The 26,892-nt window shown below is 38.1% G+C and overlaps 2 protein-coding genes across 2 annotated transcripts in view; both read left to right on the top strand.

Annotated features, from left to right (window-relative positions):
* Positions 1 to 4,529: 4,529 nt before the first annotated feature.
* PELO (pelota mRNA surveillance and ribosome rescue factor) lies at positions 4,530 to 9,227 on the top strand. The gene is made up of 2 exons (XM_066569639.1): positions 4,530 to 5,425; positions 6,523 to 9,227. The coding sequence occupies exons 1-2, from the start codon at positions 4,700 to 4,702 to the stop codon at positions 6,952 to 6,954; spliced, it is 1,158 nt and encodes a 385-aa protein (XP_066425736.1). The 5' UTR covers positions 4,530 to 4,699; the 3' UTR covers positions 6,955 to 9,227.
* Positions 9,228 to 21,314: 12,087 nt separating this feature from the next.
* The window catches only part of ITGA1 (integrin subunit alpha 1), a 50,812-nt gene continuing 45,234 nt past the window's right edge, over positions 21,315 to 26,892 (top strand). The window contains exon 1 of the mRNA XM_066569767.1: positions 21,315 to 21,384. Within this exon, the coding sequence (XP_066425864.1) occupies positions 21,315 to 21,384 (70 nt within the window). The remainder of the gene's footprint in view (positions 21,385 to 26,892) is intronic.

Raw genomic sequence — 26,892 nt, 5'->3', positions numbered from 1 at the left:
GATTTTCCAGGTGATAATTTTTTGGTGGTGGTGTATTGGGGGTTTCTTTTTTAAAAGATTGGTGGGAAAGAGAAAGACTTAGAAATAAGAGAAGGCATTACCAGGTAAAGGATTCAAGTTGTCTCTGGTAAATAAGGGAAGTTTTGGCTTGTTTTGATGAGACCTCTGAGAATCTTGACCACAGAAAGTCTGACATGCAAACAGACTGAAGTGCATAGAGAATTGAGAAGCCTGATAAGGGTCTGAGTAAAATGATCTATGGCAAAACACTGAATTAGTTAGGATTGTCTATCTAGTAGAAAAATAACTAAGGGCAAAATGTTGAACATTTCAGATATATCTGTTTATCCAAATACTATTGCTGAGGATATTATTCCAGATTTCAATGTTTCTTTGTTTTGTGAGAGCACTCAGTCATGACTTTTCAGATCACATATGTTGGTTTCCAAAGATATTGATTAATACTTGGTTCTCCAAATCCAACAAAGGACAAAAGAAAATAAATGTAACTGACTCTGCATAAATCTTAGGGAATATTCAGAAGAATATTCTTACTCTTTAGGTAAAGAATTGCTAGGCTACCAAAAAAAGCCCACCCCTTTCTCTTTCACCAGGACTTTTGATGAAGTTGGATGAACAGCTATAAGGGATGGTTGAGTTTAATTCAGCTGGCCTCTATGGAAGTGGTTTGACTAGGGATCTGCTGAAGTTTTCTTCAGCCCTACATTTCAACAGGAAGCAATGAAGAAGTCAGTTTAAAGGCTTCCATTACCTTTAAAAGCTTCTTCACTTAAAAGGGTTATGCAAAGCCTGTTCCCTCCTGGACTTGTGTCTTTATTGATGACGGTCTTGCTGTACTCATCTTTATAACAGAAAAGATAAAGGTAAATAGATAAAGAGAGAACTGTATGCAGAAAATGAAGTGGTGTTTGTTCAGAGTCTGTAAAGGCAGGACAGCCACAGGACAAAGGCAAAGCATGAAAAGAGATGTTTTCCCAAGTTTCCCTCTCCATCTGTCTCTTTTATCTTCCTCTGCTCTTGCAACAATAACACTCAACATTTCTTAGCAGACTTTCCCCGCTGCATCAGAGATTCTTTCCCATTAGTTTTTCTTATCCAGAATGTAAGCATGTTTGCATGAATTCTAGCTGAAGTGGCTATAATATGGAGAGGATGGGATTTCCTATGAAAACGACCTCTTCTTGTCTACAATCTGTACTTTACATAACCCACCTTCATAAAGTAGCTGACCAAGAACTGAAGATATAAGGAAGTGTGTCTCAAACATTTTCAGAATAATAACCTTAGATAACCAGCACAGCTCTAAAATCCCTAAGAATATATGCTATCACCATTTTTCTTTTATATCTTGCATTGTACTTAAAAAGGTCCAAAAATGAATGTCAAATTGCTGCAATTATTAATACCAATAGAATTGTATTTACAGAGTGATTTATTGCAAGAACTCTTAGGTCTTACACATAGTCTCAATCTTTTACCAAGGCAGGAACAGGCTATGCAATTTTGAACTCTTATTTTAAAACTGTATGAAGACTTAAAAGTACACACTTGTTTTGGCTCTACCATGATCAAAGTCATCTCTCTCCCTGTCATTAGCGAAATTAGAATGAACTTAGAAACTTCTATGGTTCTTAATTTTTTTGAGATGTTTTTCTTCTACTGCTCATACTTTGACATAAACAAATAATAATATCCTATATTTACTTTTTTACCAGAGTAGACAAAACATCATTTCTAGTAGGTACTTTCCTTTGTAAGTTGACAATGGTCCTGATGACAGTGGGCAAATCCATTGAAGTTTACATTTGCCACTAAATATTTGTGGATCACTGTTCACAACTCTATAAATCTTACACCTTGCTGTTTGAGAAAAGGTCCATATCAAAATGTCTTTTTCTACAACAGTCAATTGAATATTTTGAGTGGCAACTTTGTTTCAAAGTTGGTCTTTCTTCTTTGGTTGTAGGTTTGTTTGTTTGTTGTGAGTTTTGCTTTTGGGGTGTGTTAGGTGGGGTGTGTGTATGCCCACATGTGCATTATTGTGGGGTTTTTTTAATGCAGTAAGTTATTTTCTTGAATTGAATGTTTCTTTTCTACTGGATGATACTGGATGCCAACTTGCAACCTTTATCTAGAATACCAGAGATGTGACGCTGCTTGTAAAAAGTTGACAGGAATGAATAAGCACAGAAAAGTTTGTAAATACACCACTGTAAAAGAATAAAAAGTAAAATACATTTAAATGTGGAAGTTAAATATGCACCACAGCTATTTGTTCTTGAAAGAATAGCATGAGGTCAACCTTTGGAATTTTATAGTTGCAAAGAACAAAAAGAAGAAAATTTGCCATAAATTCACCATTCACCATTTATATAGATAAGTGAAAGGAACTCTGAAAGTAAAGTTGAATGCACACTCTCTCCTAAAGAAAACCTGAATGCAGAAGTTCTCTGCCTCTGCTTTTGCATTAAAATAGTAATGCAAATTATTAGTATGTACAAGTTAAACAAATAGTTACTTACACATGTGCTTATGTTATATTCCCTTGGGTGGTCCTGCTTGATCCTGTTAAACTTTTCATGCTAGGAAAGTTAAGCATGTGTACTCACAGGAAGAGAGTCTGAGGTCTGAAAAATAAATCCTATTATGTAATATCTGATAAAGTTGTTTTTACACCAGTATCAAGCTTAGGCAAAAGGAACGCACATTACTGGCCAGATCGGAGTTCACTGTCCTGTCACAACTGACTACAGCCAGATACTTCAGAGAAATTTATAGGTACACCATAATGGGAGATATGGGATTATTTTTGCTCACAGTAGCTTTGTATCTCATCAAATTCTTGACTCCAAAGCCTTTCCAAGTCAGCAAATACCACAATCATAGTGAGTTGTTTTTTTATTTTAAAAAATGGCTAATAGAAACCAGAAACTTTCTTGTGACCACCTTCTCATCTGTAAGAAGATGCCTTCACACTTTTCTGTTACTAGATCGAGTGTGTAATCATTCCAAACTTATCTGTCGCAATTGCCCTGCCACACTTAGCATGGCACATTAGTGTGCCCGCCTTCTCAACCTATTTTTATTTAATCATTTCTCATGCAAGCATTTTTTTTCTACTCTTCATTCTTTCCCTTGTTCTAAATTTGCAACATTCATTCTTAAATGGAGCTTTTAGTGTTGTACGCTGTTTCAAAAATAAGCTACAGAACTCAGAATCATAGAATTATAGATTTTTAAGTGGTTGGAATGGATATTAAAGATCATCTAGTCCCAACCCACCCTGACATGGGCAGGGACAATTCCCACTAGACAATTCCCAGCTTTCTCAAGGCCTTGTCCAATGAGTACCAGCATTGGGGAAACCACAACCTCGCTGGGCAACCAGGGGTTAGGCACTATTCTAGTATGTAACCACCCTCAAAGAAAAATTTCTTCCTGTTATGTAACTTAAATTTCCCCTCTTTCAGTTTGTACCCATTACTTATTGTCCTGTCACTACAATTCCTGATGAAGAATCCCTCTCCAGCTTCTCTCTTCCCCGTCAGATACTGGAAGGTTGCTATGAGAAGGTCTCACATAACCTTCTCATAGTCTCCAGTATTCCTCCTTTCTTGTATAGTGATACAATTTTTCATTATTTCTGGCTTGCTAAATTCGTTTGGGCTGCAAATTCAGCTGTGTAGTGATGGTTCAGGTCCATTTTCTTTGCAATATCATGTATTGTAGCAAGGCATCTTATTTCTCCATGTGAACATCCAGCTTCGTTTGAAACGTGCTTATCTGCCTCCCTAGCATGTCACAACTGGAAGGAAGCCGGTCAAGGCTCAGCACTGGCTGAAGTGTAACTTGCAAATTTAACCAAAACCTTTTAAACCGGAATTCAGTTTAAGAGCAGCGTGCAAGCAACAGGTCAGGTTTCCATTTCCATGGATGAGGGCCGCCTCGCCCCGCCTCAGGCAGGCGGCGGCGGCTGGGGGCGGCACCGCGGTCCCCTGGCCCCTTGGCGCTCGCTGAACCACGGGGCTGCACCTCTCGCCTCTTTTGCCATCCTTGCCTGTAAGTTTCCACAACCGCTTGGCTTTGGCCACTCGGTTGTGGTTTGGCTTTTTCCTCTCGTGTTTTGAAACGTGCGGCACGGTGTGAGGAGACTTCAGGAGTTTGGACCACCGCTGTGAAGCGCTGGAGGGGAATGACGAACGCGGGGGCGCCCCCCTCCCGGCGAGGCAGTAGCCGAGCTCCAGCGCTCGCAGCAGCGCGGCTGCTCCCCATTCCCCCTCCCTCCTCACACCGCCCCGGCACTTTTCCTTCCGCAGGATGCGGGAGCCTCGGGACGCGCCGCCAGGTTGCCCGCGCGCGGCGCCCCGCGCATGCGCCGTGCCTGCGGCGACGGAGCGGGGCGGGACGGGGCGCGCCCCGGCGGCGCCTCGGGAGGGAGTGGGCTCTGTGCGCGTGCGCCGTGGGGCGGCTGGGGACGGTGCGCCTGCGCGTTGGGGCCGGCGGCGGGAGCGCGGAGGAGCGCGGGTAGCGGGGGCTCCGGGAAGGCCTCTCGTGTGTCCGTCAGTCCGTCCGGGAGTGCGCCGTCCCGCCGGCTCCGGCCCTCAGCCTCTCCTCCCGGGGCACGCCTGCCGCCCGCTGCCGCTGCGGCACAGGGGAAGGGACGCGAGGAGCCGCCAGGATGAAGCTGGTGAGGAAGGACCTGGAGAAGGATAATGCGGGGCAGGTGACGCTGATCCCCGAGGAGCCTGAGGACATGTGGCACACCTACAACCTGCTGCAGGTGGGTGACAGCCTGCGCGCCTCCACCATCCGCAAGGTTCAGACCGAGTCGTCCACGGGCAGCGTGGGCAGCAACCGCATCCGCACCACGCTCACCCTTTGCGTGGAGACCATAGACTTCGATTCACAGGCCTGCCAGCTGCGGGTCAAGGGCACGAACATCCAAGAGAACGAGTACGTGAAGATGGGTGCCTACCACACCATCGAGCTGGAGCCCAACCGGCAGTTCACGCTGGCCAAGAAGCAGTGGGACAGCGTGGTGCTGGAGCGCATCGAGCAGGCCTGCGACCCGGCCTGGAGCGCCGATGTGGCGGCCGTGGTCATGCAGGAGGGCTTGGCCCACGTCTGCCTGGTCACCCCGAGCATGACGCTAACTCGTGCCAAGGTGGAGGTGAACATCCCCCGCAAGCGGAAAGGGAACTGCAGTCAGCATGACCGGGCGCTGGAGAGGTTTTACGAGCAGGTGGTGCAGGCCATCCAGAGGCATATCAACTTTGAGGTGGTGAAGTGCGTACTGGTGGCTAGCCCAGGCTTCGTGCGGGAGCAGTTTTGTGACTACATGTTCCAGCAGGCAGTCAAGACTGACAACAAGCTTCTGCTGGAGAACAGGTCCAAGTTCCTACAGGTAAGGATCTATGCAGTTTCCAGAGTGGGTAAAAAGAGGCTTGAGAGTTGTGTGTGTTAATAAAAGGTAGTTACATGGGAAATAAGTCATTAAAAAATAAATTTCTGACTGAGCATCATGAGGAAATTGTTCTCGTGCCTCCCAAAGCATAAAGGAGTTACACATAGTACAGGGATGGTTCCCACCTAGCATACCTTAATGTGGAGTAGAGAAATTTCAAACTCCCTGTAAAGGCATGTTTACTCTTCAATTAAGTGTGAAGTGCAAATTGGAAAATACTTTGCACTGTTACTTTGTCAGACTGTATAGCATGCATGTTTAATAACAGCTTTCTAAAGATGTTTTTTTAAAAGTACTTGGATGCGGTATAGGTTAGTTAATTTTATATTACCAAAATTAACTAAAATTTTGTTGTTAGTTTTGTACTACATAGTTAAAGGCTGTGGTTTTTTGCTTGTTTCTTAGTCATGTCTGGTTGAGTGGGTGGGGCTTTAGTCTTATACTGGAATAGTCAAATTCAAAGGCTAAAATAGGTTTTCATAAGGATGCTTGTATTATTTTTGGGTTGGAGTAGGCCTGGGGTGATCTGGGGGCAGGGATAGTGAAGTGAGTCCCAGTGCTTAATGGTCCCAGTACTTGGGAGACCCAGTGCACCAAGAACTCTCTTTTTCCATGTGTAGCAAAGTGATAACAGATAATAATTGCACAGATTTGATGCTTTTACACCATATGCCTGCAGCGTTGAGGGTCCTTCCTTAGCTTAAATGCTTTAAAAAAGAGGCTTAGGCTTAGATTTTAGTTTCTTGGTAGTTTTAAGTAGCCTTATCCTAGGAGCTCATGTATTTAATCCAGCGTTTGAATAAGAGAGGCAGTTTTCTTGTGTTGCTTGAAAGGCAGTTTAAGGGATTTGGTATAGGCTTTGGGTTGCAGGAGAGATTCAGAAAAAAAATCATGTACGTTTCAAGAAGGAGATAAGTTCCCCACATTATCATCAAGATTAATACTACATATCACAGAGGGTGTTTGTGATTGGTTAATTAAGAAGATGGTCCTTTTTCTTCAAAAACAGCAAACCTTTGACTTTGTTTTCACTCTAGGTCCACTCTTCCTCAGGACATAAGTACGCACTGAAGGAAGCGCTCTGCGACCCAGCTGTAGCTAGCCGTCTTTCTGACACTAAGGCAGCTGGTGAGGTCAAGGCCTTAGATGACTTCTATAAAATGCTGCAGCATGAGCCTGACCGGGCTTTTTATGGCCTGAAGCATGTGGAGAAGGCCAACGAAGCCATGGCCATTGACACCCTGCTGATCAGTGATGAGCTTTTTCGGCATCAGGATGTGGCTACCCGTGCCCGTTATGTTAAGTTGGTAGATAGCGTACGGGAGAACATGGGCACAGTACGCATTTTCTCCAGCCTCCATGTGTCTGGAGAGCAGCTGGGCCAGCTGACAGGGGTGGCAGCTATCCTGCGCTTTCCTGTGGCTGAGCTCTCTGACCAGGAAGATGAGTCCAGCTCTGAAGAGGATTGATAACAGTGACTTCATTCCACAGTTTCTTTTCTGCATCACATTGAAATGACATTAAAGGTCCTCCTGACCTGAATACTGCGTGCAGATGTACAATGACATGTAATTAAAAAATTTTAATAGTGAACATATACATACATATATATATACCTTTACTCAGCACACTACTGATGCACGCTGCCATACATATCCGATGTATGGTAATAATTATTGGTGCGTTGTGCTGAGCTGACTGTTTTTGCAGTTCCGGACCACCAGCAGTACAAGTAACTAATTTGGCTCCCCAGTGCTGCTTAGTCTGCATGTTAAGGCAGACTGCCAACTTAGTGAAATATGTGAAAAATAGTAAACTAACAGAGAAGATTTCACGTTAGACTATTTCTGTTCAAATGCTTGAAAAGAGTATTATGAAACAAATGTAAACTTCTTGGAAAAGCTGTCAAAACTGTGCTTGATCTTCACAGGAGCTCCCTGTTCTTCCTAAGGTGTGTCAAAGGAATTGGGTCAATATCAGCTCTTAGGGCTTTGTGGGGTGATGTAAGTCTAACCACTTAAATTTTTCTGCGAAACACTTGAAGCAGTCTTTCAGCAATGAGACGCTTTAAGTTAACCATTTCTTTGCTAACACAATAGTATATGCAGGACAAATGGTGACTCAGTGCACCCATTTAGTTATCTTTTTGAATACTGTTATCTTGAGAAATTGTCCTGAAGACTAATAAAATGTCATTGACTGTATTCTGCTAAATTGGCATTATTTAGCATCCAGTTCTGAGAAAGGATAGGAAAAAACTTAGAAAATCAGGACTTCAGTTTCCACAAGGAATCTTTTGATAGCAAATAGTTTAGGTGACTTCATAGTCTGGTATTCTATTTGCATATCTCTTTAAAAACTTACATAAACGCTGATACAGAAATAAAGATGACAAAAGTATAAATCAAACTTCAGTTTAAGATAGTGGAAACTGTAAAAGTGAAAATTACCTTTTCAATTATTTGATCAGCTCAAAGTACTGAGAGCCAGAAGGAGTTTTCTTTCTTCACTAGGCCGTAAATCTTATGTTGAGGAAGCAAAAACTTCTTTCAGATTCAGACATAACCTGTGGTTGTATTGTTTCAAACCCAGGTTTGATGATGTGGCTTGTGCGTGTAAATAGACATTCCTTATTTAAATGTCATGGAAGATGAGAACAGGAACCACAGAAGAATTCTTTGATCTGGAAAGTGTTGTAAGAGTGGAACATTAAAAAATAAAACCACCAAAACTCTAGTCTGGGTAGAATAGTTTTAGGAAAATAATTTTTAAGGATAGTCCCCTATGTTCAAGGGTGCCAATCCTCTGAATTTAATACTATCTATTGGTAGCTGAAGCACCATTCTAAACTTCTTGATAGAGAAGTACTTTTGAATTAAAGCCATCTCCCTCTTCTACATCATCCACCCAGTCTAAGAAATTCTTGAAAAGAACTTGTATAAGAGCTGTAACACCTCAATTCTTCTTTTGTTGAAGACGAACAAGCCCATTGAGACACTTGTTTAAAGTCAGCTTGCACATTAATTATGTTATTTGAGCTTTACATTTTTGTCTTGAATGGTGTTGGGTACCACCAGTCATAGGATGCTCAGGTAGGCTTTGTTTGGCAGTGGTGACTGTTTAAATTTTTTTTTTTTAAATTTGCCTAAGTTTATTGTACACTTTTTAGCAAGAAAGCACCTTGATTCCTGTTATATCTGGTTTGATGTTAAAAACAGGAAGCAGAAGAAATTGACCAGGAAATATGAATTATAGGCAGCCAATTTAGGCCTTAAATAACCTCATATCAAAACAAGTCATTCATTTCTACAAGCTTTTATAGCCTAGGATGGTATAGTAGTATATGCCCTTTTTCTAAGTAATGCCAGTTTGTTGCAGCTGTACACAAATGACATATTCTAATTTGTAGTGCATCAGAAATTCTTAGTTTTTCTCAACAAACTCTCTGAGAGACATATCACTGTTCTTTGGTTGTGGGATGGATTGCTATTTTATCAGACCAGATTGGTTCCAATTATTCCATTGTAAACCAGAAGTTGTGAAGAGTTTTTGCTGAGTACTGTATGATTACAATGGCGGTTTTGTGTTTTCTGCCTGTAGTTAACCATCAAGGAAAAGAAGTGGCCATTTTGTTGCATTTTTCTTTCATCTGGTAAGCAAATGTGATGATAGTGATTCTTTGAATTATTATTTACTCAGAATTATTATTTACACTCAGAATTAAAATTCTGCCTTGACTATATTTTGTGTAGTTTTCTTTTTTTTTAACAATTGCTATCATGTTGTTATGTCTCTGAAAGAAATACTCATGGAATTGCCCAAAGAAGTATGGAAGGGTGGGATTTTTTTTTTTTTCTAAGCATTTTTGTTGTAAAATAAATATACAATCACAATGTATACAAATGCATCCTGTTTCAGGAAACAGCTTAAGGGCTGGTATTGAAAGTGGGCTGTGTTCAGTGCTTGACCTGGCCAATTTCCAAGGTTGCTAGTATCTTCCATGTGTCAAGGAATTTTGAGTAGTTGAAAAGTCCATATGGACAAAGTTGCTTGCTCAATGCAGACCTAAGTTTGTGGGTATCGATAAGATTTGCAGAAGAGGCATGCTATCAGCATATCAAATGAGTGAGTGCTAGAGCCATTGGAAAATATTTTTTGTGTCTATTGTTTGGAACTAAACTAAAAACTGTATTTTTAAGTGTCTCTGTTTTGAACTGTCTCCAGTTTAGGATTATATTCTGGCACAATTCTGTGGTTTAGCTTCCAGTTTTCCTGTGTTCAAAATGAATGAAGGCACATAGTAGGATTTCCTGAAGCTTGTTACATTTGGTAGGAAGAAAGCTTTAAAAAGCATGAAATTAGATTGATCATGAACCCTGCTGTGCTAGACAGTGATTCAAAAAAATTTATTCAGTTACTCTTTTGCCTCTCTTGCAAATTTGTATTTTGGAACAGGCCCCAGTCTGTTAGTTTTGTCACCTTTGGCATTTAAATCCACTTATCATATATGCTTTTTGTGGTTGTTAATCAGCCAAAGCTTGGTGCAAAATGCAAGGTCACCACCAGCTAGAGACCAAAATAATCCTACTAATTACAAGTCAAAATAAAAGATAAATCCTTCAGTAAAATTATAAAGCATTTAACAATATTTGACTAGGGAATTCCTCATCTCCCTCCTCCTGTCTTTACCCTTATATTAGTAAAATGCTAGTAATAAATGATCTTGGACAACCAATGTAACAAGAGCCCATAGCTCTTCAGTTTAATTTGTGATGAGACTAGACATGATGTTTTTAAAGCTGTGTAAATGTCTAAATTTTCATTTGCAGCTGTTCTCTCACAGGTTAAGTAGTGCTGAATTTTAAAACTAACTTACCCTCTGAAAATTTCTTACAACTTCTGAGCTGCTGACCTTGGTTTGCCTTGTTCAGTGAAGGTATATTATAGCTCAGTTCTTATTGGACTGATAGATCACTTGAGCCTCTCAAATTTCTTTTTGGAAGCTGGATTATAGTTCTAGAAAACTGTACTCATATGCATGCATATTTTAGATCACCCAGTCCATTCACTTTTCTCTGAGACTTTCATAGCTCTCTTTTTAAAGAAAAGAAGCCTGTTTCATAAAGAAATAGACACTGAGTTTTGCAGGAAAAACCCCCATATTGTCAGAATGTGTTACTTGAAGCCATATTTCTACAGTGTGTAGTCTCTTGATTCTACAAAAGACCTAAGAAAGCAATTTTTAAAATATGAAGCAGCATTTAGAAAGTCTGCAATTAGGAATCCTTGTTTATAACCTAAAATCAGAATCCCTACAGGAGACATAATAAAAACAAAAAAAAAAAAGAATTACTTCAGATAAGTACTTTTTAGATAGACAGAATTTAAGACTCGTTTTTTTTTCCTTGCATCGATTGCTTTAATCTGAAGATTTCTCAGTTCTGACTTGATATAGCAGATAGTGGGGAGAGTGTGGTGGTAGATAATTTTCCAGTATCTGTCTTTCTCCTGTAATGGCCGCAAATTGGTTTTAGGGTTCATTCAGATTTTGTGTGGAAAAGTATTTTGATGTTTCATTATTCTGCAAATTTAGGGTTGAGAAAATGCCTAACCATTTGGTCTTGTGATAATTATGATTCTTAATTCAGGCTCCAACAGGGATTGAGCCTGGGCTTTTTCAGCAGTGGAAAGAGTAAACACAGGCTGTGAAGCCTCTTGTGTGACAGTTGCCCAAAGACTTGCTGAATAAGTGTAATGTTTAGTCCTGCCACATATTTCGTGCTTGACTCAAATAGGGCATTGACTTGGATTTGAGGGTAACTGCTTGCATGATACAGAATCTAAAGGAGAGATTCTGTCTTCAGTCTAACAACCAAACTGCATATCCCCTGTCAACTTGTAAACTTGACTGTTTTAGATATGCTCTGTAGCTTTCCTGTGGAAAACAAATTACTCCTAAGGTGTCTTAACCTGCAATAAAGTGTGAGGAAAAGGTTTCTGAAATCATGGTTGTTTTTTCTGCTGTCTGAAAATAATTCTTCCTTTTGTCCCACTTGAGAGCTGTATAAGAAACAGAGAGGGGAGTGGTATCAGAGCAGCCCTTCTTTCCAAGTCAGTGTCTTCTGGGAAATGCAACATAAGGCAGCAACTTTCAAGCCCTGCCAGGTCTTGTCAGTTTTTTGCTGTATCAGTCTTTAATTTATTGCCCTCTTTTTGGGAAATGCCACATTTACAGCTAATGTAATTGCTGTCATGCTACTCTAATAATTACCTAGAAGTCATATCAGAGCTGATCATGAATCCTCTGGCAAAGCAGCTATTCCATTAAAGAATGTTAATTAGTTGAAACCAGTCCTCCTTTTTAGGAATGTACATACCAGACATGATGGGAAGTGTTTTCTCTGGTCCAAAACGGAATTTCTAGTCAAAGCCAAGCCTGGAATAGCAAAGAAAGAGTGTAAGGGGTTTAAGAAGTCAAATGGAACAGAAGATACAAAGCTTAAAGCCATTTTCTCTTTCACAGTAAACACAAGGCGAAGGTGCTAGCTAACACTAGCTAAAGGTGGTCACTTTGCTGTCATTAATAAGTACAACTTCCACATTGAGCAAATAGATATTCTTATATCTTGTCTGAGATACCTAAATCACGGCTGGCTCAAGCACGATGTCTGAAGGGATGAGGGAGGCAATTTTCAGATTTCTGGTCTGAATGTGAAAGGAAAATAATTGAAAACTATAACTGTTCTTACCAAAAACATTTCTATCTGTAGTTTTTCAGAAAAAAAGCCCCGAATCTTTTCAAAAAAAGATTTTGAAAAATTTTTGGACCTGATGTCTACCAGCAAATCTGCTTTTGAAGATGGGCAGATTCTTTCCCACACAGTACTTTTTGTTTGATTAGAACAAATACTTCTAGCACAGGTTTTACTGAAAGGGTTTGTATGTGAAGATGTGTGTGTGTTCAGTAAGAGAAACAGCTAACTTGACTCTCAACTTGTTGCTTTGATAGCTGCAGGATTGGCTCAGGATGCACTGTTGATCATTATCTTCAAGACTGGAAGATTTGTTTACTGTAGCAGGAACTTGGTAGCAAGTGATAAATTCAGGAAGTCTGAGAGTTTTTAAATGCTCATGCTCATTTCCTTTAATGGTTTCTGAAGCCCTGAAAGCTACAGCAGGTTTTGCTGAAGAAAATTGCCTTTACTTTGACCTGCATTGTTCAAGTGTTTTAGATAAATAGTTTAGTTAAGGTGTGAGAGAAGTTAATTCATTGCCTTTGTTTATCTTGCCCAAACAGGTACCATAAGACCACTCACATTTGGTAAAGAGAACTGATGTATCCCATATAATTTATTCCTCCCCTGTGTGGAAATTTCTGTTGTCTAAGAGAAGCTGAAATGGACTTTGCAGAAACAGTGCTGGGTGAACACTGGGGCTCTGCCAGGACAGTCAAGTCTCCTGGGACACTGGCTGCCCTCACTGCAAAGCTGTATGTAGGAGCTACTGGGACAGCAGCAGTGAGAGGCAGAAAAAGAGCAGCTGTCTCCTGAGAGAGCTGTTCCAAGTTCCAGAGCTGTGAGGAAAGATGAAAAGCTGTGGTTTAATGGAAAACATGGGATGCTGTTTTGGGTATGTGACTTCTTCCCCAAAGGGAGACACAGTGAATGTTTGAAATGTCTGAACTCAGTTCTAACAACTCATGCTAGGCTGAGGGTAAGATGCCAGCTGATGATTAAGCTCTGTGTGTGTGTCTGAGGGAGAGGAGCTTTGAGCCTGAGACAGACTCTAGAGATACTGAGACCTTGCTAATCCTCTCACTGTGGAGTAATTTCTGGCCACCCTGCTACTGCTGTATCTGAGGTTCGTGAAAGACTGTCTTTGTTTTCCTTTCATACCTGTCTGAAAACCACCTTCTTTTTCAAAAATACTGCTTTGTGAAACAAACACCTCACTGTGTTGTGTTGGCAGTCTGTGTGATAAGCAAAGGAAAAATTTCTAGTCAGACATTAAAAAAAACTCACACCAAGAGGAGGTGATTGAAATAAACCTTACAGGCTTTCTGAGAGGGCACCTTGTGAGAAGAAAAAGAGAAAGACAGGTGAAACCATATGTAACAAGGTTTTTTGGTGGTTTTTAACAGTTTTCAGGTCACTTCAGCTGAGATAAAAAATCTGGCAAGTCAAATCAGTCAAATGACAGGCTTTTAAACCTTTTCTCAAGAAAACCCCAGAAATCAGTTGTTAAAACTCTATTAGTACACATTCAAGCATTGTGTTCTTGGTAAATTATGACCGCCTAAATTGTTTCAAGCTGTCTGCATTTGTTTTATCCAAGTGTAGATTTGCATGGTCCTGTTTATTGCTCTTATGAGATAAAGTATTTTGTTATGAACAAAGATGAGTGTTTAGAAAAAACAAAATTAATGCTGACAACTGTGAGTCCAGCCTTTCATAATTTTGAAGACTGGTCTTTCTTTTCTAAATAGGTAATAGAAATTTATAAGTGATGTGGGGTTTTTTGGAAAGAGTGTGAAAATTGTCACTGAAAAAATGCTTAGGGCTTTAGGCAGTCGTAATTTGAATTTGAGCTTTTTTGCTTATTTCTAGAACATTTTTAAAACTATTTTGTTTCCCTACTTTAAGCACTTTTATTTTGACATAAGGACTGGCAAGAAATAAATGTATGTTAGAGAGCAGAACGTTCCTACTACTGAAAAAATGAGAAGTTGGAACAGTCTTCCAGTCAGGAAAAAATCAGAGCAAAAGGTCACTTTTTTATGGAATTTGTTTACCCTGAGAAATGTGATATAGTTAACAGTAACAGATAGGAATCAGTTAATCTGTCCTGTACCCATGCTTGGAACAGAAGCAGAGCACCTGCTGGTTTTATTTCATCAGAGCGTTGTGTTGCCCTGTTTATATCTGTTCAATTCTTAGCACATATGTTCGCACTGCATCTCAGTAATCGCACCAGATTTCACTACAGCACTGACCTCCTGTGAGACAGGCATTAGCTGTTTGAGCTAATGATGCAAAAATGCTTAGATTACGTACCTGAGGAGGGCTTAATGAGTACTTTCCTTTCCATCTCTGCCAGTTAGATGTCTGCCAGGAGCTGTAAAGGCTATAAGAAAATATTTTTTGGGTGTTTTATTTTTAAACAGGCATTAGACTGAAGTCAGCGATCATTAAGCATGTTTCCTTTAGAAAACATGTTTTCTCCAGTAATTCTTAAGTGAGCAGCTATGAGTTGGTCCTCTGTATCTATCAGCACAGCTTGGTAAAGTCTGTTTCTTACAAAAGCAACTGTGGTATCCCATAAAAAAGTAACTGTGGTATCCAAAGGGCTGTAGACCAAAAAGAACAAAAAGACCTCAGCATCAGAACTGCTGTGCTGCCTCATAGCTGGGCAGGAAGGAAAAGCTGGAAGTGATCTGCCAGACTCTGCTGCTGAAACTATAGTTGAGGTGCTACTTGCGTTAGACTGATGTTAAATCTGTGGTAAGGTGGCACATACATGCAACAGTAGTGTTGTGGGATATAAGTTGGTGGCACAAGGTTCATTTGTACCTTTTTAGGAGGTCCTTTTTGTAAGACTTGCAGATCCCATTCCCTTTAGAAGACTGAGTCACTTTTAAATGACCCCAAAACTGATCTTAGTTTTGTAAACTTCGATTCAGCTTGGACGATTTCTTCACTATTAAACTTGTATGGTAGTTCTGTGAGGGTGATGGAGATGTTTGAAAGAAAGAGTTGCAGGTCCTTTGTGGAACTCCTGGTATCACGAGGATACTTTCAGAATAGGCCTGGTCCAGATAGATATCTTTAAAATCATGGGTGTACTTCAGTCCTGTGGGTGGGAAATGAAAGTTATTAGTGCCAGTAATTCATGTAGAAAACTCTATCTTAAACTGCATCTAAAAAACAGGATGTTTTTCTACCTCTAGAATCCAACTCTAATTTTTTGGGGGAAACAAACCTTCCTTTTATAGTCTCTTCATGGCTGGTTCCAAATTTCCCTGAATTGTTTATTGGCGAATAAAAAATGAACATTTGCAGTAAAAAGACCTAAGATTAATTTTGCAGTGCTTTCAACTGGTTTATCCCTACAGCAATGATACAACAAAAGAGATGTTCATGCCGTTACTGATACTTGAGTTGCCAGAGTCTTTAAAAATTAGTAGATATTGTTTGTGATGCATATTATGCTAAAGTTTTCAGTACATTGCCAGTCAGTATCGATAATATATGATGAAGTGACTTTTGGAGAACTCATTAGCTTTTCACATAAAGAAATATTACCTTGACCATAAAAATATACCACATAAAAGAAGAATATTAAAAGCCCATAAAATTTTGCTGCAGTTTTTAAAATTGCTTTGTTTTCCAACTGCACTGTGAAATGACAATGAAATAGTCACCAATCTTGACCATATTCTCTTCCACAGATATCCCTCATAATTATTTCAGGGAATAAGTTTCTTGCTAGAGGTGCATCTTCTGTTCTTATTTCAAGAGTGATACTGATGGAAAGTTGGCGTTTTGGTTTTGTCTTTTTTTCTCATGGTCATAGATGAACACTGTATGCCAATTCTGGCTTACTGGTATAGGAATCCATTTACAGAAAGTTCAGTTTTATCTGTTGCCTGTAAATTATGCTTACCTCAACAGGTAGACTGAAGATGAGCTACTATCATATGACACATCAAGATGTGAAAGTCCTTGTGATTATCTTGGACCATAAGATCAGCTAAGCTGCAAAATACCTTCTGCAGCAGACATATGAATTGACTAATGCAATACCAGGTGTTCTTTTGGTCTTCTTTGACCAAATGAGTAAACTTTTTTTTCTTAGGGTGCAGTGTTTTTCATGATATGTGTGTGGTTTTGTGTAGCCTTCACTAGATAAGGCAGCTATTTTTATGGTTAAGTCCATGGAAAATTTGATTTAATGATCACTGTGGTAATTTGCAGTTCCACATTCTTATCTGCTTGGATTTCTTGATTCCAAGTGTAAACTTTATGTTATCACAGAGCAATGTTCTTTAAATTGTCCAGTACAGTAAAAGATTTCTTGTCACAGTTAATTCATAGGTAGGGACGACTAAGGAAACAAACTGGCTGAGGATTATCTTCTCTTTTAGCAGTGAAAAGTCATAGATTTCAAACAAGGAGTGCTCTGTATGTTGTAATAGAAAGTCACTACTGTGATCACTTGTGCTGGCACATGCTTGGAACAGGCTCAGGATTTTGCAATGACCAGGTCAGACCTGATCTGTGCAAACAGACAGTGCCTGCTCCCTCATGCTTATGCAGGACAGGCTGGTTCTCCCTGCGGGCATTTCAGTTCTGTGCAGTTGGAGAGTCATTTCCATCTGACCTAGTGTGACAGCACTGGCATCTGGGGACCATTCATGGAGAAATTCCAGCATTTCAACAAATATGTGACTTATTTTCCATTATTGCCTGTAGCAATCTCTTATCAACTATATTCTCACTGTACCAATTTTTTGGTTACCAACAGGAGAAAAAGTCTTAAACAAAATAAATTTTGAACGATATTATTGACAGTGCATTTGATGCATCACAAAAAATTAACATAGGCAATAGAAAAAAGGAATTATTCAGATGATGGTTCATATTTTCAGTCCAAGCTTTATGTCAAGAATTTTTAAACTTCAAAATTTTCCTTTAGCAGCAGTAGGTTTATCCCTTATTTTCCAGTTCTTCTCTCAAAAAGCTGCACATACAATTATTTAATTCTTTTTTTAATTCTTTCAACTTTACTTGTGGTAAAGTTGAAAGAATTATAAAAATAATTAAATATAAATACTTTATATATATTACTTTATATAATACTTTGTATAATTTATAATTATAAAATTTATAATTTATTATAAATTATAAATTTATAATTTATATAATTTACTTTATATAATACTTTATATATTTACTTTAACATAAGTAAAGGTGTTTTCTGTGTTAGACTGTTGTAGTATTTCCCTGTGTCTTTTAAATGGAATTCAGTTCAGTGAATATTGTTTTGATTTATGGTTTTTTTGGAACCTGTTAGCTTTATGTAATGTTTGTCTGAAAAATAAAGTCATAGTGCTAGGAAGTACTTTAAACTTTCAGAGTTTTCAGGTATCTCTCTGTACATGGTTCAGCTAAAAATGAACTGTTGTGTAATGAAAATTATGAGAGCTGTTTCATTATGGAAAAGAATAGGTAAGTTGTCTCTAGACATCTTGACTATACTTTGCAAGTTGATTTTTTCTTCTAATATACATGTTGGAGATTTAATTTTGAAGTTTGTCTTTGACCCATTTGTCTCTGTCATTTTTGCTTGGTCGAGCTTTCTTCTTGAATTTTTTCCCCCCAAATCACTGCATAGCAAAATTTTTTAAGACTAAAGGAAAAACTAGGTATTTATAAGCTTCCATCTTTTCCCTTCCATTGTACTCCAAAAGAAATTGGATCACTGTGAAATTGATATTGATGCATTTTCTAGAGATAATCTATGTTTTTGTTGTACTATGTAAAAACTGGCTTAGATTTGATGCTCCAGCAGCTGAATGTGAAAGGGTCATATCACAGTATTTGCACTTCCTTTTGGAGGATTTCTTCTCCTCCTGAAGCTTTGAGTGATTTGACTGGGAGCAAGCCCATGATTATGCTGAGCCTAAGGCAATGAAAGACAGGAGTTAGTAGTCATTGTGAAGTAAAGGAATGGAAAAAGTTTTACTAGCTTAAGACTTTGAGAAAAATTACCTGAAAATCTCTGAAAACAACTGAGGGAGGAAATGAAAGGGTAAAGGAATCAAGTCAGGTAGGTAAAAAAATAATTTTTCTTCATCCATGTCACAAATGGAGTGATATAGTTCACTCATAGGAATGAAGCTCCAAGATATGTTATTGATATAAAACAGTGGGTTGACAAACTTCAGTGTTAAATGTGATGGTGATTTAACAAGGTTTGATGGCAAAGTACACTTGACTAACAGCGTAGAGGGCAGAGACAGATAAATCTGTCAGGGAGACTTTGCTGTTCTGTCATCAGGTTCAGAAAAGACTCCCTTGCTTTCTAAACTCCTCTCAGAGAGGAATCAATCCAGGTCCAGCTAGATCCTCTCCTGGTTCTAGACTTGTCAATGCTTATGTCCAAAGGATTGTACGTGCACAATCAATCCTCTGTAGCACTTAGCTGGGATATCAGAGTTTAGCATGCTGTTAATCACTTACTGAGAATGTGCTTCTGCAAGGAGTCTTTCAATTCCTCAAGGAGTAATCTTGAGAGGTCCCTTATCAGGGAGAGAAAGGAGCAGTCCTGGCAGGGAGATAGTTACATGAGTTTTCAGTTAGACATTATTTCTTGCATCAGTTCTCAGATTATCATATTTCCCACAAAGTTTGAAAGGAATTTCTGTCCTGGGCCATTTTATAGATAGCTGGTTTTAAATTTGATGGAGTAGACTGGTGAAGCATAGGTTTATCAAACAGAGTAACTTGTTTGGGAGCCCTTTCTGGTGCAATGGTTCACATTCTCTTTAAGTCTATTTAGCTTTTTTTATATGTAAGTAACAGCATGGTGGCAATATATCTACCTTCAGAAGTGCATTGATTTGCCTGCAGAGTTTAGCAATTTTTTTTCAGTTTTGACGGTTTTTTTTCAAAGATAACTTGCAAGGTGCTAGGGAAAAAAAAAAACGAGTAAGGCATGCATTCAAAAGAAACTTAAAAATATGTAGACAATGTCATTTTCAATTCACATTTGAACACTGACAAGTAGTGATTTCCTCAAATCAAAGGATTCACCAGTGTCATGAGTATTCAGGACTTTCTTTTTCCTTAGTCCCTATATTAGCATACTAAAATTGTGAAAGATGTAGGCCATGTTGCATGATGGTGAAAGTCACCAGTCTCCATCTTCTCAAAATAAACCTCCGTTGAATCACAAATGACGCGTACTGTTGAACACATATTTCACTTTCTGCCTTGAAATTTCTTGAAATAATTCTACAGCCTTGCATGTGTTTTTGTCATATCTGAAGTAAATTCAGTTTCAAAAACTCTGTATTAAAAAATGCACCTGTGATTCAAAGATACATTTACAACAATTACAACCAATTGCTGCCATAATAAATTGGCACTATGTAAGGATGGTCATATCATTTTTTTAACCAGACAGTGATCGGTTTACCTTCTCAATCGTTTGTGCTACCTATTGCACAAGCCAGTACATCTGTGGATTGAATCATAGGCAGAAAGTTAGAGGAACTATTGTTCAAAGTGACGTTATATATATGATTTGGTAAGATGGAAAAGGTATGGCAGCTATTTGCTTAAGAATGAAAAAAAAAATTAGTTTTTCTTCCTCTCATTAAGCAAGTGTCACAGAATTTAATTTTGTAGGAAACATTAAATGAAAACTTAGAAATATTCATTAACTATTTCACATGATATGAAAAATAGCACACTTGATACTCAATTACCATCATACTTGTTTAAAAGAAACAGTAAGGTTCATATTGGATCTACTTAGGTGGGGTTTTTTTAGGCTAAGAGCAACAAAATTGACCTGTAATACATAAAGTATGCTTGTGTGGAAAAACAGCCTAACTGGCAGTGTGAAGTCAAATGAAAAATGATTGTGGAAGAAGTGACTTTGAGACTTGGTATCTTGTGTTTCCTGCAGCACAAGGCATACTTGACCTACCATGCTGGTTTCAAGAAGGCTACATAATGGAAAGCTTACAGAACTAGAAAAGCTGGGATTCATCGTAACTCAACAAGGGGTCGTAGAAAGCCAAATTAAGTGTCCTATTCTTACTGATGGGTTTTATTTCAGAAAACAACATACGTGTTCATTTTAGCTATGGTTTCTGCCTGGAATATGGGGCTTGCACATAAAGCTGTATGGTAGGAGTTGAAAGTTCCTGTGGGGGGCTCATGAGGAATGGTCTTTGATAGCAAAGGAGGATGGACATACGGACATTGTGGGAATACAAAAATTGTAGGGACTTGTGTGGAGTTAAGTGTTGATGGAAAAACTACATCCAAAAGATGGACTGGAAATGATTGGAAACAAGATAAAACATTTTGTAGGAGTTGTTTCACTTCCATCAAGCTGCTAAATTTGCAAAGACTTTGTAGATCTGCACAAATTGAGAAGCAGACCTCATAAAGTCCTTTGTATGCGACTGCATATTTCTAAGGCTTTTTTCTTTCTTTTGTGAGAAACTGCAGAGTGCTAAGGATTGTGATGATGAGAGGGCCACTTTCCAAATTTTGCACAAAATAGTTTTATTGTGATTACTGCTAATTGAGTAGCAGACATATTCTTGATCTCTCCCATTATATTTCCAAAAGTTTTGCCTGTTGCATTGTGTTATTCATTTGGTACTGCATTACAAAGCATTGATTCAGTATATTTTCAGACTTGATACTCCATTATAAAGCTATTTTCCAGCACAAAATACTTAGTACAAAACCAGTAAAGAGAGCTTTATTTAATGGGTTGTACAAAGCATTTAATTGGTTTTGAAAAGCATTTGGCTACTGCATCTGGAATTACTTTCAAATATATATTTCTTGGTCTTCTGTGGTATTTATCTACTTTTAATAAGAAGTGTTTTATTAATTATTCAGTCTCTTTCCAGAAAGTCAGTCTTTTGCTCTTCAAAGGTTAAAGATTAAAGAAAAAATGCCAGAGGCAAAACCATACAAAAGGTCTTTTGTAGCCCTGAAAAATAAAAGGCTCAATTTAAGTACTACTGAAAAAGTGTCTGAAGTTGATTCTTTTTTTATATATATACAGCTTTATTTGAAACATGTTGATATTTAGCCAGGCAGAACTGAATGCAACAAGAGCTCCTGCCTCAGCCTTCTTGGCCATCCACAGTAAGACCAGAGCACTGTGGCCCCTGAACTCACAGACAGCAATTGTACAATGCTGACGTATTTTCTTCCACTTGTCATGTCAGTGGCTAAATCTCTTTTTCATAGGAAAAGGCTGTGTAATTCTGCAGTGACATTATCACAAGTGAAGCAAAAAATAAAGTGTGTAGATTTCCTGGTCCAGCAAATAATCCACTTTCACATGTTTGAGTAATGATTTTAAAAACAGCATTTCTGTAGTTATCACTTTGCAAGTAGAAACATGTTTAATCTACCTTGCTACCAGCCAGGTGCAGCCCAGCCCTGACCCAAGTGCACAGGGTTGTGTTGGTGCAGCTAAGGGATCCAAATTTGAGGAGGTTTTATTTCCTGAGGCTCAGTGCTCAGTGTGTACTGGAGGACACAGTTTGTTCTCTGCAGCTGGCTTGATTGCAGCTAGCTGAGAGCTGCAGCTCAGCCTTGCAGGTGCCACACACAGTGGTATCAATTTCCTCAAGTGTAAGAGTTTTCAAATTGCAGAGCATGATACTGTCTGTCACCATTTTGAAAATAAGCTTTTGTGGGAGGCCACAGTTATGCTTCCCTCAGTGAGTCACACTTACCAGCACCCCACCTGCATCCTTTTATGCTGATTTGTTTCAAAGGTTTTCTAAGATGATGAGGCAGGTAGTCTTTGCAACATCAATGTAAAACATTTTTGAAGACAGTCAGTTACTGTCTTACAATTAGGACATCTTTCCTATTAACACCTAGCTTTCAGTACACTGTGATCAGATGCACACTTCACTGTTGCTGTATTGTGCACTTGTTCTATTTGCAAGTTCTTAAAATATCTTTACAACACCACTGATTGTAGTACATGCTGAACAAGCATTAAGACAATTTTTCTTTTCATTTATTTTCCAAGATATCTAACGATATGAGAACTCCATAAAACACTTTAATCTTATTTTATTCTTCAGCTTAAATTTCTGCATTCTCTCTTATATTCCAAGATGGAGAAAGTCTTGTTTTCTTAACTTTTTTTTTTATAATTTCCCAATGTTTTCCAAGTGAGCATGCTTATGAAAAACATTAATACTTATTTTGGTGTGCTCCTTGGTGCACCTAGAGCTGCTTTGTTTCAGTCTCCTGCAAAATGCAGATGAAAGAATAAAAACAAGTGCTATAGCAGTAAGTGTGAAGTGAAGCAAAAAAAAAACTTTTTAACCACATGCTGGCAGGGAGAAGTAGTGCACAGCCAATGTGTTAGCCTTGTCCAATGCTAAGTGTAAATTCATCCTTTCCTGTTTTTGAAAGAAAACATTTGTATTTCTTGGTGTTGTCTCTATTTATAGAGGATGCAGTTGTTATTTGCTACAAGCCATACAGTTAAAATATCCTAATTCAATTTATTCTCTTCTCTTGTCTAAGTTGGTCTTCATGGTGCCATTTATTGGGGGTGATTTGTGGTGATCTATTTTTCATCAGTAAAGAACCAGGTGTTAGGCTTTGTTCTACAGTTTGGCTTATGTTTATATCCATCTTTTTAGGAAAATAAGGGTGCCAATTCTGTGTTTGTAAGGTTAGAGCGGCCAGCCAGGCAATATGCTTGTGAACAAGTCCCAGAAAAATCTGGTTTTGCATGGTTTGGAGGCAGAGTAACTATCCGGACAGCACAAACGTTTAGTTAAAAGAACTCATTAAATAAAACAGAAAAGAATTTATTAGTGGCTACTGGACAAGTATGAGCTACTACTCCAGGTTTGTAATAGAAATAATATTTGTGTTGTCGTCTTGGTGACTGAGTGTTAACTTTTCATGTATAGGTACAAGCTGTGCTAAGCAAAGAATGGCACACGTATCAGCTCATGTTCCGCTCAGTGTAAGTCAGTAGTGAGAGGGACATTGTCCCAGGTTTTCCTGCAGTGCCTCATTTCTTGCAGAACATGAAGATGAAACTGGAACTTCAGTTTTAACCTTTGAGAAACTTTTATACTTTGCATTTCTGAGCTGTGTCAGTCAGTTTTGGTCTGTTCCCAGTCATTCTGATAACACAACTTTAAATAGTTCAAAATCTCAATTTACCTACATTATTTGTGATTAAGTCAAATATTATGTACCTTATGAATTTTTTTTACACCTTAATTCCCACAGTTCTGATGAGAATCCTCTCCAACTTCCCTGTAGTTCTCCTTTTTCCAGTGCTTCTGCCAATACTCTTCTTAATACATACACAAGTTAGCTAGAAACAGTAAAGAATGCATGCCATCTTAGACAGAAACTGGAAGTTTGAAAGAGTTCAAGCTAGATATTATTAATAATATAATTTTCACGGGCACAATCAGTAATGTTTTTATATGTTCTGAATCATTAGCTACTCTGTACAGTGTTTTCTCTACTAAAAAATCAAGTAAAGCATGAAAGCCAAGTTGCCATAAATCAGTAGATTATTGTTAGCTAGATGTGTAATGTAGGTCACCGTAAACTCCACTTCTCTATTTACCATCTGCAGATTTGAACATCTCTTTGGCTTGTAAGATTTCTTTTGCAGGATCTGTGGAAAATGCAGCAAGCTACCTTTAAATACATTAATTATTTGTAAGTTAATTTTACACTGTTTATCATGACCCTTACTTTAATGCAAAAACATTATGCTTGTAATGTTTCAAAGCACATAGAGTACAAAGAAGGCCATGCAATACATTTGCATATTAAAATATGCCAACTTCAAAGCATCTGGTTTCTGGCTAAGATAGAAGGCAAAGATGAGAGAGTAAGAGCACAGCCATCAAGATCACGTTTTGTCCAGTATCATGTCCGCAGGAGTACATGTAAGCAGATAGCTACAGACAAAAAGTAACCACGCAGTCATATGTTATGTCCCTCTTCCAGTTTCCAAGTATCTCCAGCTAAAGGGATTTCCTGAACCAGATGTTCATTCTGTGTGGGTTGTAAGCTGCAGTGGTTTTGTCTTCCATTGAGTTATTCAGATTCCCATTAAGCTCATTACATTTAGCCTCCAAGGCTAAACAAGGCTGCCAACAAGGTCTACAGGTTTGGAGCCACCACCTCAGTTTGGAGCCACCACCTCAGTTTGTGTGGAGCCACCACCTCAGTTTTATTTCTGACCAGTCTGGCCCATCTAGCTTCTTTTGGTTCATCTAGCTTTATTTTTTTAAAACAAAGCTTTATTATTGTTGATTCTAATTTGACCTTACTCATAAGCATGAGGATTAGGGTGGTTGGTAGTAAATAGCTGGCATTTTTTACTCGTCTACTTACTAGCATTTCATATTTTCAGCTGTTATGAGGATTAGAAACACATGCATTAAAATTAAGAGATTTGTCAATTTTACAGAACCAATTCAGGAAAATTCAAGACCAAAAATTCCTGTAATGACTACAGAGTAAAAATCCATAGTTGTCAATACTACATCACTGTGATGAAACTCCTCATCTATCAGCAGATGATAAAATGATGGTGGAGGATATCATGGTGAAGTGAACAGAGTACAGGGTGCCCATGTAACCTTTGGCTGCTTCAGGAGACATCAAATTCTAAAGGCCTGGAATTTGTGGCCTTTGTTATTTCATATCATGATATGTGTTGAACACCATCATAAGGTGAGAAAGGGGAAGAGCATACCTCTAAAGACCTCTAGAAGGGTGTTCTGTCCTTCTTAAAGTGAACGGACCTCTGGAGATCATTAAGAGAGAAGCTGACATGGGTATATTTTGCTTCTACATTTCTTCTTGAACTAAATAATGAACGTAGTTGCTTTAGCAGGTGACTCATTAGTACTGTTTCATTGTCTAGGAGGTAGATTGTGAGTGTAAATGACACAGTTGCAATCCCTTATATGGTTTGAAAAGTAATAATAGGAATTGGTATTACTCTTTTGGTAGTAAATTTCAGTTTTTACTGAAACTTAACAAAAGAAGACTTGAATTAATGATAACTTGATTGAATTCCTAAAAATTTGGTTTGTTCATTTTAATTATACTGGAATGATTGAGAATAGGGAAGGAAAGTGCCTATTGCATGTGAACAGGCACAGCAGAATTTCTTTAAACGTAGATGTTTAAGGGAAACAAAATTATTTTCCAATTAATTATTTCCCATCAGGCTGTCAATGATTAATTTTTTCTTATCTTATCATTTGCAGTGAATATTTTCAGAAGAGCAAATCTCTGTTTTAGGTTTTTTTTTCACTTCTTTATATTTCCTGACTCTGACTGGAGGAAGAAAAACTAAAATAACACAAATTAAACTTTTCCTTTTTTTGCTGTCCAGTGAAACTGGAAATACTTACTAAATGACAAATGGTCTTCTGTGATAATTTTACTGCATTAAGCAGGAAATAAGATGCTGAGAGAGACAGATTAGCATTGACCACTTGGGAGCTTACTTATAGTAACAAGCCTTCCATGAGAATTTTGTCAGCTCAATAGTGAATAACACAGATGTGGTTTAGCAACTGGAAATTATTTAGATGTTTTAATTTGCAGCAAGTATTGGGTATTTGGGTGTTTTTATGTAGCTGTTAAGTATCAGCAAATGCTCATGAAATGCTTCTTGAAAGTTAAATTAAATTTGTGTATATTTGTGGTTTTAAGCAATTTTAATGTTCTACAAATTCACCTAATTTTTGACTCTTGTGAATTAAATATACAGCTCTGCAGCAGCAGAGTCAGTAGTTACTTTTGAAACTGATTTACAGGACAAAGATGGAAGAGAGCACTATAAGAAATAGTGAATACAGAAGAGATAAATAGCCTTATTTTTATATACAAATAGTGGGTTTCGCTTCTTAATGGGCCTTGCAATTATAGGTATCACTTCAAGCTGGATTTTTACCCTATATCTCAAATTTTTCTGAAACTTGCTATGCAGTCAAACTTTTGCAGTATATTCCTTGGTGTTGATCACTGAACCTTAGGGTATGGGAAATAAGTCAGAAGAAACATTCACTCTTTTGATTGATCTCTTCATAGTCCAAGATCACCATTGTATAGCAACTTTTCCTAAATGCACAATTATCAGAGTTGTACAAATAATCATGTATAGGTACTATGGAGATCAGCAAAAGATTGCATAGAAAATTAATTTTATTCCTTTCGAAATATAAATGGTTTACAGGAATTAAGAGAAAACCATATACTTCTTTTTCTCTAATATAGATTAAAATTAAATACATCTGAAAATTTTTCCACATCTGAAAATCTTTTCCTATGTGGTTTTTCTTCAAAAATTTTCTGTTAAAAATTAGTTATTTCTCAATTTAAGTAACCTTTAGAACTAATTATTAATCCCTAATTGAATGAGGGAACATTTTCTATTAAATTCTTGCTTTAGAAATGAATGGAGCTAAAAGAATAACTAAGCTAAACTAAATCAATAACTAAAAAGTTATTTATTCTTAAAGGTGGTAATGTTTTACTTCCTGCAGTTGGAATTGATTTTAAAATGGGTGATGGGAGTTTGAAAGATATGTTTGGAGTACAGAAGTCCAGTTGCTAACAACTCTG

This window comes from Molothrus aeneus, chromosome Z (genome assembly GCF_037042795.1).
Source record: "Molothrus aeneus isolate 106 chromosome Z, BPBGC_Maene_1.0, whole genome shotgun sequence".
Taxonomy (NCBI): Eukaryota; Metazoa; Chordata; class Aves; order Passeriformes; family Icteridae; genus Molothrus; species Molothrus aeneus.
Note: the sequence above shows the minus strand (reverse complement) of the source record. Positions and strands in the feature narration are given on the sequence as shown.

Bases quoted from the DNA above. Each gene is read 5' to 3' on its own strand.
- PELO (XM_066569639.1), top strand. From the start codon at position 4,700: ATGAAGCTGGTGAGGAAGGACCTGGAGAAGGATAATGCGGGGCAGGTG. The intron at 5,426-6,522 runs GTAAGGATCTAT...TTTTCACTCTAG, and splicing joins ACAGGTCCAAGTTCCTACAG to GTCCACTCTTCCTCAGGACA.